This window comes from Coenobita brevimanus, chromosome 75 (genome assembly GCF_032717465.1).
Source record: "Coenobita brevimanus isolate Jiangsu-jjx chromosome 75, ASM3271746v2, whole genome shotgun sequence".
In the NCBI taxonomy this organism is placed as follows: Eukaryota; Metazoa; Arthropoda; class Malacostraca; order Decapoda; family Coenobitidae; genus Coenobita; species Coenobita brevimanus.
The window spans coordinates 2,044,669-2,059,586 of NC_137028.1; the positions used below are offsets into that span (position 1 = coordinate 2,044,669).

The window sequence follows — 14,918 nt, forward strand, 5'->3', positions numbered from 1 at the left end:
TTACATGGCAGGCACATTTTATCCGATTTAGATCATACTTTGTGGAAATAATATGGGTTAGCTTAGTATGACGGGATTCGATTTTGAAAACAATCAAAGGTCAGAGTCACAGGGTGAGGTCAAAGGTTGATCTCTGTGTCGTGTACTAGTATTTACTTTATATTGGTCAGCATCTGTTGTGGTTTCCTGCAAATAATTTTGACCGTAAGAGGATTACAACATATCATGGGGAATTTTATCCACGGGGATATTACTGTGTTTGGGGCTCGGTGGTTGCCCTTTCGGATTTTGTCCAAGAGAATATTATCGGGAGAGGAAGGGGTTTCCTTTGGGGATTTTGTTTTATAATCATATGAAATGCCTATCTCCCTTTTCCTCCCCTTCGAAAGGAGGATGGTGGACTACAGGAGATGGACAGCTTACCTAGGGCCACAGTAGCAGCTACGTTTGCTTCACATTTCACAGAAAATTCTTTAGTCGAGAACATTATGATATCGACGCAGCACATTTACTACAGTATTGTTGATCAGAATACAGTTAATGGATATTTGATGACAAATGATATTCAAATTTCCCGCTGTTGTTGTTCTCCCGGGAGTTTGCAATCCTCTGCGCAGTTTGTGGAAGATGCCTTTCAATACATAATTTTCGGATTTTTTAAAATGAGTAAACAGAAGTAAAATAACTTAATATCTAATCTGTTATGAACAATGTTAATATAATTATATTAAAAGCAATGTTGAATGCTTGTGCGATCAGCTGATTCAAAGGTTAGTGATGTGTAGGCTGTTTTAGGTAATGGATTACATGTTTCTGACATAAGCAGCTTAGTATTAAAGGTTGAGGCGTAAGTTGTTTAAGCTGTTTGTATGTGCTTAGAAACCACGATTAGATAAAGCTTGGCTAGATCTGAAAGAAATCAGTGGTGTAGATGATAAAGATAGTGCTTATCGCGTAGGTAGTGAAGCACAGATTAGTTGTCAGCTCACTGCCTTATGTTGTACTCGCAGGCTTTTCAAGGCCAAGTGGAAATTAGGTAAAAAGCTCTTCACATTGTAAAAAAAAGGAAAAAAATCAAGGTAAGTTGAAAGGTTAGATATGCCTCTTTAAGTTTTGCGTCATTTCAGACATGATCATCCGAAATTATAATCAGTATTAGGCCAGTTTGGTAGCATATATATATGCAATGACTGATGCTGTGTACAGTTACAGGTCGTAAGTAATAGTCCAGATGGGGTCTCAGTTTTTATATTTGGTACAGCTGTATTTCATTATTTTAATCATATTTTGTTAACAGCACTTCTGTTTCAGATTCATCATAAGGGAATTTATGTGGGAAGCCACAGCCTGTGACTTTAAGATAATTTCAGAAATATGTATTTAAGCTACCTATGAAATGGCAGCATAGGTTTTATAGCACAGTTGGAGTTATAACTACAGAGTTTAGTTTTCCTAGTAAGGTTAGGTCCCGTTAGTGTTGAAGGTACTGAGCCACCGAAACACTACCGCACCATATTTTCCACCTATTTGCATGGTGTGTTGGGTGACTAAATTAAGCTCGAGAAAAATGATTGCCCGAGTTGAAAATTGAAAAGTTGACAAATTAATGCCGGTAAGCAACGTTGGGTCTGGTTAGTACTTGGATGGGTGACCGCCTGGGAACACCAGATGCTGTTGGCATCCCTACGTGTCATGTGGGGTTGGTGTAGGATTAGTGCCCCTCCCTGTAAAACAATTAACTCTAAGCCCTTGGCCACCCTGTCTGGGATACATGGCATCTGGCAATGAATGAATGAAAAAAAAAAAAAAATTCCCTAGGACTGGGATACACAAATGAACCTATGATCAATTCCCGACCATTTATACATATATATATATATATATATATATATATATATATATATATATATATATTTTTTTTTTCAGGTTGGACAAGTATATAAGCTGTTGAATCATCCACTTTGTTGTGTTCAAACTTCTTCAATTAGTCTTAAGTTATGACATGAAAACTACAGCAAGACATAACTGTTTTCAGCTGGAAGATCAAGGAAAGGAGTGCAGAATCTTCCCATATCTAGTTTTTTGTGTAAAACCATATCTGAGATACAACAGGGAATTGATTGTAAATATATCTGAGAATCCCACCCAGGTTTAACCACCCATGCACGTATTTTCTTCCCTCAGGCAAGATGTCATCGATACCTCCAGAGCCAACTAAAAGTGAAATTGATCAGCTCCGAAGTAGTGCAGTGCAGAAGATTGAGACAGAAGGTGGTACTTATGATCCCATAGATGTGAAGAGGATAAAGACAGACGACAAATACATCCGTCGGTTTTTGATGCATCATGATAATGACCAGAAATTGGCTTTAGAGATGGTGATGGACACACTGAAATGGAGACATGAAAACCAGTGCAATCGTAGGTAGCTTCTCGTACAGGTAGCTATGCATTTTTAACTTTTTTCAGGAGATCTATAATTAATTATTTGTCGTGGATTAACTCAACTCCTAATGCTTCTTGTGATTGCAACTTATTTTAGTGAAATACCCTTGCAGAACATGGTGCATTTTTTACATGTCATTTTCTTGTCAGTCCACTATTTTTCTTGCAGCACTTCATTCTCTTGAATAAATATTTTTCTCTTCAGACATCACCAAGGAAAGCGTGCCACAGGAGTTCTTTGATAAGGGAGCAATGCTGAGCCACAACCGAGACAAGGATGGCTGCAAGATCTTGCTGTTTTCCGTCCGTTTTCACCAGAAAGGAGTTAATGATATGGATTTGATGAGAAAGTTTTTCATATACTGGCTAGAAAGACTAGAAAGGTATGAACTTTTCATCTTGCAAAAGCAGCGAAATTAGTTGCATACATATATAATACTGCAACTGTACGGGTATATGTAATTTTTATTCTGATAAGATAGTTATGTTCATTCTCTGTGTGCTTTCAGAGAGGAGAAAGGGGAATGGATCACTGTGTTCTTTGACATGTGTGACACAGGCATGAAGAACATGGACATGGAGTTTATTCAGTATATGATTAACCTCTTCAAGTGTTATTACCCATGGATCCTGAACTACATCATAGTTTTTGAGATGCCATGGCTGCTGAATGGTGAGATATTTATAAAAAATTGCAATTAAAAAATAAACATTTATGTTAAGCTAAGAAATACATGCTACCTGATTCAGTTAGTTCTGTTCTACATAGTTACCAGGTACTGTAATTTGGATACTGCTGGAGTGTCCTGGATAGAACTCTCCACAACTGTCAGTTATAACGTTCTTATTCACAGCAAGAGGCATTTTGGCTGGTACAGTGTATCCATTATGGTGGAGTTTGAACCAGATGTTTGTCCCATTTAACAAGGCACTTTGTTGATAACTAATATATATTTTATTCCTTTTTCGTGTTTCTGGATCTACCCTCCTCATTTATGTTATGGGAATGGATTAGAATAGTGATAATGGTACTGAAATTCCAGTTTATTGCATGTGGCAGAAATTTTCAAATGTGATAATCATGTGTCTCTCCTTTTAAGCTATGTGGAAGATCATCAAGACATGGTTACCTCCTAAATCAGTTGAGAAGATTAAGTTTGTTGACAAGAAGTCCCTGAAGGAGTACGTGGCCCCTGATCAGGCCCTTGTTGCATGGGGTGGCACTGATCATTTTGACTACGTGTTTGAGCCTGAGACAACTGTTGCCAGTCAGCACATTCCTAATGGAGATATTGAACTTCGCAAGGTGATTCCAGTTTTACCTGTTGAGTTTTTGGCTCTTGAAGTAAGACGTAAAAACTCGTATTTGTTTGCCATGGGACTGAAATTTAAGTTTTAATTTTTCCTGTGTACTTCACTAGAGACAGCTGTAGGAGGACGCTTGCATTGTTCTAAGATACTGTAATTTCAGTGGGAAGGAAGCTTTGTGCATCTTTCCTGTATAAAAAGTTATAAAAGTTCCACTCTGATGTCATTTTGTATTGGTATGACTTCATGGTGTCCCTCTCCAGCATCTGCCGATGATTAGGTCCTTGAGGAAAGGCTGGGAGTCTGGGGGCTTGAATAGTGTGTGTATAAATGTCAGGCTCATTTCACTGGACATGCTTTTGATAGTTTCCCTGCTTTCTGGGTTCCATCTCGTGCCATCCTCAGATGGGAAGAAAGAGTTCTGGGTGGTGGTGATAAAGATTTTCTGAAAGTATATTAATAGTTATCATATGAACTGTATATCAGTAATGAAGTCTGAATTTTTGTCTTACTGATTTGATTTGTAAGGTATTATTTTCTATTATTTTCATAGACAGACTGGACTTCGGTTTGTAATCTTGACCATTATTAAAATCTCAGTGTTGTGGTTTTAAGATAGATTAAGTACAGTATGTAGTTAATGTCTGTGCACAGCCAACACATTATACTGTGTAAGTATTTAATGACACAGGTTCACTTTGCGGAGGGCAGTGGTCATCCAGCCTCACCATTGCGTACCCGACCTCAGGTGCGGCGGGCAACATCTGCCAGTGGAGGTATGAACCAATGCTTATCTCTTCTTGTACCATAACCCCTTCTATCCATGTGATTGTTCTCAGCTTAGGAAAGACTTCTTGTAACATACTGAAGGTGTTGATGAAGGCTTTATCTTACCCATCTACTGTGAAAATGTTCCATGAATTGCCTCCTTGTTTTACTTTAGTACCTCCCAGGATAGATGAAAAGGATAAATATTAGTTTATTAGGCATTGTAGCTTGAACAAATGTAAGAAAGATATTACAAACTCAGTACACCAGGCTTGGTTGTATATTGAGTGATCTTTCAGGTATACTTAACTTAATTTTACTTACAGATGTAATTGTAGAAATTGAACCTAGTGAAGAACTGGTGTTTAGAAACTGCAGCATTGGAGCTACTGCCTGCATCACTCTCACCAACCCTACAAACATTGCCATTGCTTTCAAGGTATAATTATCTTTCTTGATGATAATCAGCATGTACAAGACTTTGTATATCATCAAATGACATTCTTGACCGTACTGCCCCTAGTAGACAGAATATGTCACCCTGTATCAGAGTAAAGCATGTAGCAGTATATATATATATACATACTGTATATATATATATATATATATATATATATATATATAATATTTTTTTGGTAAGATCAAGACCACATCACCGGAGAAGTACCGAGTGCGGCCATCAGTGGGTGTGATGGAGCCAGGTGGAGGACTAGATGTTGGGGTGAGCGTCAGTGAGCAGCTGGCTCCAGCAACTCTGGTCAGGGACAAATTTCTGGTGATGGTTGCACCAGCATCATCCACAGACCTCAATTCGCAAGAAATATCACAACTCTTTAAGGTGTGTGCTTCCGGACTGTGGTAAGGGCATCATCATGATCTCTATTGGTTTGCATCCTCCTTGGAACCCCATGACAGGACTGCCTCCAGGCTGCTTCTTTGTCACACACATTGCATCCATTTTGTGTATACATTTGCAGTGTTTTGTACAGCCCGTGGGGAGTCGATAGTTTATGTCTGACCTTGGGTACACAATATCTCAATAAAACACTTTCTGATGGTCAGAAGTGGGTCAAACCCAGGATTTTTGCTGAGTAAAAGGTTCTCCCTTGTACAGCATGGATCTCATGGTGGGCACTTCTGTGAACTTTTTAAATGGTACCTACAGTATATATACGGTGTATATTATCATCATCCGGACCTTCTTTCCCACCTTAGGGCACGGTGAGGAGTAGCAATGTCCAGACAGCCCAAATTTGCCCAATCCAATGGGCTACGCTTCCATTTGCTCACCATTCAAGCCCCCAGAATCCTGGCTCTATCTGATACACCAAAAACATTCACCAAGTTCTGTAGCTTCACATAAACATATCCAATAGAGTCAGTCTGGATGCTGTCACATTACAAAGGGGTGCCAGATCCCTAATTATGTGGTCCTTCTCACAGTATTCATCCAACCAGCTCGATCTCTTGTCAGTCCCCTAGCCTCACCGACTTCCAAACCTCTTTTCCTCACACACTCATCCACCATATCCCTCCACCTTCTCCTTGGCCTACCTCACCTCGTCACTCCTTCAGATTCACTCAGATATACCTTTTTCACCACTGTTATCCGTTCTCTTCACATAACCATACCATCTCAGTACACTCTCTTCGATTCTTGTGTTCACAGACTTTCTCACTCCACATCTTTCATGAATCACATTATTTCATATCCTATCCACTCTCTGTACTCCACATACATTCCTCAGCAGTCCTATCCCCACTGCTGTCACTCTTGGCTTTTCATTTTCATGCCACACCATACCATACCATATGGTGTGTGTGTGTGTGTGTGTGTGTGTGTGTGTATGTATATATATATATATATATATATATATATATATATCATCATCATCATCATCATCTAATCCTGTGTTGCCCGGGGAGCTTAGGAGCCCGGGGCTAGGCATGTTAGTCCTGACATTTAAGATGAGAGTGACCGGCTGCACTCATCCCTGAGTGGCATTACATGAGCAATAAACCCCAACCACCCCTTGGATACAAACCTTCACAGGCTTAGTCTGATTGGAGCGCCTGATTTATCCACTAAACCACCAGTCGCCTTTTGGTTATACGGTTACCACCCAGCATCGTAAATGGTTCCCTGGTATACAGGAAACCATTTGGCTTGTCACTTGGTGTAGTGTCACCCATAAGCAGAAGGAAGAGGAAAGAATGAAGGAAAGAAAGACAGAAGAGGGAGTGTAAAGCCATCACCTGTAGGCAGAAGGAAGAGGAAAGAATGAAGAAAAAAAAGACAGAGAGAAAGGAAAGGGCAGACACCCAAAGCAGCACTACATCGAGTTAGTGGATGGTGAGCGCTCCCACCTACCTTGGCCTTCTGGGGGCAATTCTGATACATATATTAGTAATAGGGTTAGTGGCATCAAAGAACCTTGCCAGTGCTTCATCTTGCAGTGAATGTGTTACAAAAGAAAAAAAACACAAGGCAAAGGGAGTGAAAGTGTTAAGAAGAGAAAGATAACAAGTCAGAGTTAGAATCTTTTTCTGTAAGACCCACTCCTCCAACTAATAATGACTGTAATGGCCGATATGCCTTTGGATATTTTGTCTTGGTGATATCAGTCTGAATATTCAGAGTAAGTTGTCTGTTTAAATTAACATTAATATATTAATGTTGAGTGGTAGGTGGGGGCATTCACCAGCCACTCACTCAATGTAGTGATGCTCTTGTGTGACTGGCTTTTCCTCTCTTCCTTCCTTCTTTCCCTCCATCCTCTTCTGTCTTTCTTTCCTTCATACTCTCCTCTTCCTTCTGCCTATGGGTAACTCTGCACTCCCTGTTCTGTCTTTTTTTTCCTTCATTCTTTCCTCTTCCTTCTGCCTATGGGTGACTCTACACTGAGTGCCAAGCCAAATGGTTTCCTGTACACTGGGAAACCATTTACTATGCTGGGTGGTAACCATATAAACAAATTATGGCTCCTGGTGGTTTAGTGGGTAATTAAGGCACTCCAATTGGATTGAGCTTGTGCAGGTTTCCATATTGAAGGGGTGGTTGTTTGGGGTTTATTGCTCACATATTGCCACCCAGGGATTAGTGAGGCTGGTCACCCTCATCTTAAATGTCAGAACCAACTTGCCTAGCCCCAGACTCCTACACTCCTCATGGGGCAGCACAGGATTAGATGATGATGATGGTGATGATGATATGAATGTTACTATGTACTTTACCGCACTGTGTTCTCTTTGCTAGGTTGTTAGCAAAGATGAGTTGTTTGAGGCACGACTGAGAGTTGGAGTGTCAGCAGCAGACAACACCCCTGAAGGTAGCACTTCCTCAGCTGTACAAGCTTCTCTCACCCCACAACTCCTTTCCAAGGTAAGCGTTTGCATCATAGTCATTGGTAGAAACTGTATATATCCCATGTACAGCTGTATTCCCCTCAGCTGCATCACCAGTTGACTCATGCTTTTGCATTCTGAACCTCTGTAGTCTGTTTTTTTTCCCTGCTGCTGCTGCTACCAGCCAGTTTTGTCTAGCTTCAGGAAAAAAATTAAAGTTGTGAAGTTAGAACTGTTTCTAACACCATCACAGTGAATTATTTCTCCATATTTAACAAAGATGTCAGGGAGTACCAAGAATAAACTAAGAAAATACAGGTACATCTTCCAATTTAAGAGTTACATTCACTCTTAGGCCTTCTACTTTCACTTTATCCATCCATGCTATGAATTTACCCTTTACCCAGTACCTCATCCATATTATCTGCTATAAGCACAAGATCCATTGCATACAGGAACTCCCAGGATAAACTTCGTTTGAAATCGTATAAAGGCCTCTGATATAGTAATAAAAAGTAGACACAGAACTGGCTGCCATTGTCCCCAGAACTTTTACATAGGATTAAAACTACGTCTTTAACCCTCTCATTTATTTTCATGCATGAACCTGATACTAGATATTTTTCAGTTATGAGAATTCCCTCGGTCTCAAAAGGTTTTAGAGTCATAACTTTGTTTTTATTTACTCCTGTATATTATTGAGAGTGATAATCTTCTACAAGTTCTCAAATTTTTGTATAACACCTACAGATTGACCAGCTGCTGTTGCGTCAAGCTGGTGTGGAGGAGCAGCTGAGATCAGCCAAAAAACTTGTGTTTGTGATGCTGATGGTAATGGTAGTAGTGCTGGTGTTTTTAGTGGTAGCTACGAACAACATGACCTCCAGCCTCATCATGCACTCAGCCACGACCATGCAAGCTGCCAGTGCACGGGCTGGAGCAGGACTCCCAGCAGGCACCAACTACCAAGAATTATAGCTCCTTCAGTCACTGAATTCATACCCTTCTGATGACTGTGACTTCACCTATAGTCCTTGTAAGTATAATACCGGACTTTTTTTCCCCCCACAAAGAAACACTATATTTGATGTAAGGTGTTGGTAATATTGCACTCCTGATTGCTTAACATTTCTCAAATTTAACAGAATATTCTTTAGTTATTTGAAGAAAGTAAACAAGAATGCTGGAGTGTACAAGCATATACAGTAGTAACTGCTTATGAATGGTTACCGGTATGTTATGTTCAAAATTTGTAGTAAAACATCAGCACAGGTTTGCAACACAGTTATCTCAGGTTGGACAACACTGTTTATATTTTCAGTATTAATGAACAAATCACTGCTTGTTTTGTTTCAGCGTAGGTCTATTTTATTTAGGGTTCACCAAGGTTACTATTAACTTACTAGTCATGTCTGAATTATGGATGGAGCTGTCCTGTTTGTATGTTATAGTATATGTAGAGGACATATATATTATGTACTTATGATTTTCCTTTGTGATTCATTTGGGTGCAGTTATATCACTGATACAATACTACATAACATTTATATAGGAAGAGATTGAGTTTTGAAATGTGTACTCATAGACTATTATCTGTGTCTTAGTGTGAGCTTCTTTCAGGGTGAAATTATATTTCTTGTTTATAGTTTTCAAATATTGTGATAAAAAATACCATACAGGTAACTTTTTCACAAGGTTAACATTCATGAAAGAGCCATATCTTAATTTAGTGGTCACTGCATTTCATATTATGCCGCACTTATTTTAATACTGCATGAGTAAGCATTACTTATATATTTAGAAGTTAATCACTGCCAAAGTAGCATGAACTCAGCTAGTTTCTATCTACTTATCCTTTCTGTGCGTGGTGCCATATTTCCACTGTTATCCTCTGCACAGCAACAAAAGATTTCCATTTAAGTTTAGCCAAGCTTAATTGCCATTTTGTATTCCATCCTAGACCACCACCTTGCATATACTACTTACCCAGTCCATTCATGGTATTCATGGTCTAACTCTCATCATCGTATCTGGTTCATTACACCACTGTACTGTACTGACATGTTCTTCTCTTTTGGTGTTTTGATGTTCCCCATATGCTCAGCTTGACCAAACCACCATACTGTATATCACATGATAGTTCCTGTACCTTTTCATTCATTCAAATTTCCATCATCCCCCAAATGACTTTCACGGACACGATAGTACAGTACGTTTGTTTTTCATAACCTTTACTTGCAGCCATCAAGTACCATAGTACAGGAATGCAATAGCTTTATAAACAGTGTTGATTTATTTACACTGTAAAGGGCATTAAAGCGAAACTAGAACCATTACAGTAAGTTCTTTACCTTTTTAAAACACTCAGTTTTTTGTGACGTACAAAGTCATCACTTCTCATCATGTCCTTTTTTTGCTTTGGCATGCTCTAAACCCCTTCACTCCAGTGATATAATGCTTTATCTGTTTAAATTTTGCAGTCTCTTAATAATTTTATTCACCGTAGGAGAGACTTGTCACGCTGGACAGATTTCATATAGCCTTCATTAACCTGCTCACTACTAGGGGGCTCTCCCAGGTTGATGAAATTGTCTGATATATATAATACATCATAATACATCATAGGTGTCAAGGGGTTGAAGTCAGATACTCTGCTGGATAAACATAACTGGATCATGTAAAATATACAATACTTGTATACTGTACATAGTCTGATTTATCCAGTGATAGAATGTTCTTTATTTACCTTAACCTCTTCAGGCAAGATGGGTTCTGTATTCCTTAACCCCTCAGGTGGATTGTGGCATTTTTAAATTTTTATTATTGTTTTTATGACAGTATACACTCAATATACAGAACCCTCTTTTAATGAATTTCAGTTTTAATGGCCACCTTGAACTGGCTGAACATAATGTTCATTTAACGAATTTTATTTGGTAAAAGAATGGATGCGTGGGAAACACTGACCAGCGTGGCATGACAAACAAACATAGATTTATCCAAGGCTTACTTGCAGTCTTTATTTGCAGTGCAATTACTTCCTGAAAGGTAAGGAAAATAAGGTAATATTAATAAGAGCATTTATTGAGAAAAATAGCCATGTAGACCCAGCTGTATATTTTTGTACATGAGTTTATGGCCAAACAATGCTGTGTAAAAATCTTTGTTCAGTAAAAGCCAGGACGTCTGAGAAATTACTGAACTGCATGGTGTTCAGCTGTAACAAGCTATCGGCTTTAACATCACGTCTGATACTATTTACTGTAGTTTGTTATATCGAGTGTACTGTTGTTATTATTATTATTATTATTATTATTATACTATAATCATATAAAGCAACGTTGGGTCCGGTTAGTACTTGGATGGGTGACCGCCTGGGAACACCAGATGCAGTTGGCATCCCTACGTGTGAAGTGGGGATGGTGGAGGATTAGTGCCCCTCCTTGTAAAACAATTAACTCTAAGCCCTTGGCCACCCCGTTTGGGATACATGGCGTCTGGCAATGAATGAATGAATGAATAATGATAATACTGTATATACATACATCACCTAATCCTGTGGTGCCCCATGAGGAGTGTAGGAGCCTGGGGCTAGGCAAGTTGGTCCTGACATTTAAGATGAGAGTGACCAGCCTCACTCATCCCTGAGTGGCATTACCTGAACAATAAACCCTAACCACCCCTTGGATAAGAACCGACACATGCTAAATCTGGTTGGAGCGCTTTAATTACCCACTGAACCTCCGGGTGCCATAGTTTGGTTATATGGTTACTACCCAGTAGTAAATGGTTTCCTGGTGTATAGGAAACCATTTGGCTTGTCACTCAGTGTATAGTCACTCGTTGACAGAAGGAAGAGGGAAGAAAGAATGGAAAGGACACAAGAAGAAGGAAGGAAAGAAGAGAGGAAAGGCTAGCCTCCTGAGAGCAGCATTGCATTGAGTGAGTGGATGGTGAGTGCCCCCACCCTCCACCAGGTATTATCATTATTATTAATTATTATTATTGTAATTATTATTATTAATATTATTGTTTTTATTATTTTAGGTATTATTGTCAAATGACATATAGAAAATGGAAAAGTATATAAAGAGGAAAAATTTTGGAGGCTGGGATTTCCTTTTGTCAACAAAATACTCTGCTCAACCAGAATGAAATACAGTACTGTATATAAAGGATATTTAGGCATCTGTAGAGAGAGTTGGCTACTAAGATATATTTTGCCCTTTGATTTAGAAGGCCATGTTTTCAGCTCAACAAGTAAAGTGTTTTCAGCCTTGCTACTTTTTAAAATTACTCTGTTTAATTAAATCTCTAATTTGTAATATTAGGTATGAAACTTGTGATAGCAGTCTTCACTTATGACAGTTTTAATGGTTGCCAGGAAGGGTTTATACAGATTGACACTCTGAGACAGTATTTTTAATATTGGCAGATTGTTGAGACAGTTTATACTTTTAATATTGACACATTGAGACAGCTAAGCACTTTTAATATACAGGCATACCTTGATATCCGGTGATGTGTACCAGTGGGAGTGTTCAGACAGTGAGCTGCCAGATATTGAAGCAGTTTTCCCATAAGATACTGAAAAAAAGCCAGATATGCATTCCAGGCCCAGGCCCAAACTCTCATATACCTTACTCAGTCAATAGAGACTGACACAGAAACACCATAGGTAGTCTTATTATCCGCATGAACAGTACTATTGCTAAAAAATGGGACATCAAACAGATATGCAGGAAGGTAAGGTGGTGGGAGATGCAGTGCTGAGATGTGTTGAGGGCATCAGACACAGTGAGAGGATGAGCACAGGCCAAGCAGCCAGCGCACTAGCGGGAATGGGGGAGGGTGGGGGGATGAGGAGGGAGACCTGCACGGCAGCGCTGACTCCGTTTCTACCGGCTGGCCTGGCAGCTTTGACCATTCAGTAGGGAGGTGGACGGCCATTTTTGCTCAGCTAGTGGGTTAGGTTCTATCACCAGCTCGTGGCTCGTGAGGCCGTCTGGGTAATTTTGACCATTCGGTTGGGAGGTGGACAGCCATTTTGTTGGGAGGTGGACAGCCATTTTTGCTCAGCTTGTGGGGGGGTTGGGAACTGTGGGAGTAGTAAGGGGGGGAGGGAGGACAGGGAGAGCTGCGTGCACCTCCATATCCATGTCTGGACACGCGATTTCAAACCTAGGGAGCAGCAGAGTGTTTGGACTAGCAAATCAACAGCCATTTGGATTGTGGGAGTGTTCCCCAATTTCTTTTGTTCAATGTAGCGAGTGTTATTTGTTTGGGCACCGGATATCAGAGTATTCCTGCAGAGTAAGAACTTATTGTACAGTCTGTTACCCACGTTGGTTTGCTTTGGACGGACATATACAGTATAGATAAAATTCATTAAGGCCAGCTTCTAGATTGTTAAACATGACTGTTAGCACAAAACATATTTAGAAGGGACCTGTTGCCCCTCAAACTGGTGCTTCTGTATTTATTCCATTTTTACCTTCATAGCAAGCAGTTAAAATACAAACACAGAAGGAAGAGCCAAAAGTGGCAGACCAATGATGGAAAGACCGTAAGTTTATGTTATAGAATATACTGTAGGTATATTTTTTTATGGGATGATTATACTTATATAGTAAATGATTTTTTTTGTGTGTGTGTATGCATGATGTATATTTCTAATGTGTAAATATATACTGCAATTATTGCTGCTGCCTCTACAGTGGTAAACAGTACAGTACAGGACAGCCATGACTGTAGATACTAAGATTGTACAGTAATATTATCGCTGAAGCTGTGATACAGAGGGAAAAAGGGAGTTATGTTTTGCTCATGCCTTATAGCTAAATGTATATAATGGTACAACTAAAATGTGAAATTAAAATATGAAGATGTTATTGAGAAATGTACAACATTTTAAATAAAATAACAGTACAGTGGAGCACTACAAGTTTCCTTGAGTTAGAATATTGGTGTTACTGAAAGCTTACTATGTCTGAAGTTTCACTATTGTACTCTCCTTGATCTTTTAGGTGTTCTTTTCTACTTTTATTATCTTAGGAATAATAATGAAAATGCTTGTGTGATCTATTGCTTTAACACCTGTAGCAGTGGGATGCATGGCTAAAGTTGAATCAGTTCATATATCATTGCCCAGAATAAGATTAAAAAGGTGTCCCTGGGCAGAAAAGGGACCCAGGGAGCTAATAAAGCTTATCTTTTTATTGTCTTGCACACAACACTGTACTGAGATAGCTGGAGATTGAGATGCAAGGTTTTGTATCTGTATTCATGTGTCACTTGTCTGTAACAGTATCACACAATTTGCAAAGTAGTACAGTTTTGTAATTTACCTTACCTTGCATGTAGTCACCTTACAGGTACTTGCACTGGTATATATCATAACTCCATCCATCCACTGAGTACAAATGGCTCTGATTAATACTGTCACACTACTAAAACTAAACTCAGTCCTCATTCTGTAAAATAGCAGAAAGGAAAAAGAGAACTTGTGGTGCTCTACTGTATTTTTGTGGATTTAGATACAAAATTGTTTTTCATTTTTATGTTCTGTTTTGATTATCAACAAGCATTGTACTGTAGGATTTAAACTTTGTTCATTATGTGCTTTATACCTAATGAAGCTTTATGACAGAGATTGTTGGATGTACTCATTTTCTGCAGGCATGAATGGAGTCTCAAAGTTAAAGAAATTTTGAGCATGTATAAATTATTATTATAGTACTGGAACTAATTTAGATGTGCAATAATGTTTAGGAAAATGCATAATTTGATATCTATTTATATAAAATCATTGTGGCCATAGTAGGCAGAGATGATGGTTAGCCAGTAGACAATATTCAATCTGGACTGAGAAAACAGCCTATCCACTGTATAAAATATATATGTAGGTAAATGAAACTTCATGCCAGTTTGTCTGTTCCAGATATGCATTTTGCTGTTCAAGTAAGTTTTTATCAGCAGCGTGTACACAGTTTATAAATGGGCATTATGAAAGTGTAATATTGCTAGCAGTCTGCCTACCCATGGTATACTAG

General features: G+C 39.0%; 1 protein-coding gene across 1 annotated transcript; it reads left to right on the forward strand.

Moving 5' to 3' along the window:
• Positions 1 to 796: 796 nt before the first annotated feature.
• LOC145407984 (motile sperm domain-containing protein 2-like) lies at positions 797 to 11,798 on the forward strand. The gene is made up of 11 exons (XM_080278789.1): positions 797 to 847; positions 2,185 to 2,421; positions 2,651 to 2,828; positions 2,955 to 3,118; positions 3,546 to 3,751; positions 4,445 to 4,529; positions 4,848 to 4,960; positions 5,162 to 5,359; positions 7,778 to 7,903; positions 8,617 to 8,902; positions 11,717 to 11,798. The coding sequence occupies exons 2-10, from the start codon at positions 2,190 to 2,192 to the stop codon at positions 8,842 to 8,844; spliced, it is 1,530 nt and encodes a 509-aa protein (XP_080134915.1). The 5' UTR covers positions 797 to 847; positions 2,185 to 2,189; the 3' UTR covers positions 8,845 to 8,902; positions 11,717 to 11,798.
• The last annotated feature ends 3,120 nt before the right edge of the window (positions 11,799 to 14,918 follow it).

What these genes read in the sequence shown, in the direction of transcription:
- LOC145407984 (XM_080278789.1), top strand. Translation starts at nt 2,190, where the DNA reads ATGTCATCGATACCTCCAGAGCCAACTAAAAGTGAAATTGATCAGCTC. An exon ending in GATGCCATGGCTGCTGAATG is followed by an intron (nt 3,119 to 3,545) that starts GTGAGATATTTA and finishes TCTCCTTTTAAG; the next exon opens with CTATGTGGAAGATCATCAAG. An exon ending in GGCAACATCTGCCAGTGGAG is followed by an intron (nt 4,530 to 4,847) that starts GTATGAACCAAT and finishes TTTTACTTACAG; the next exon opens with ATGTAATTGTAGAAATTGAA.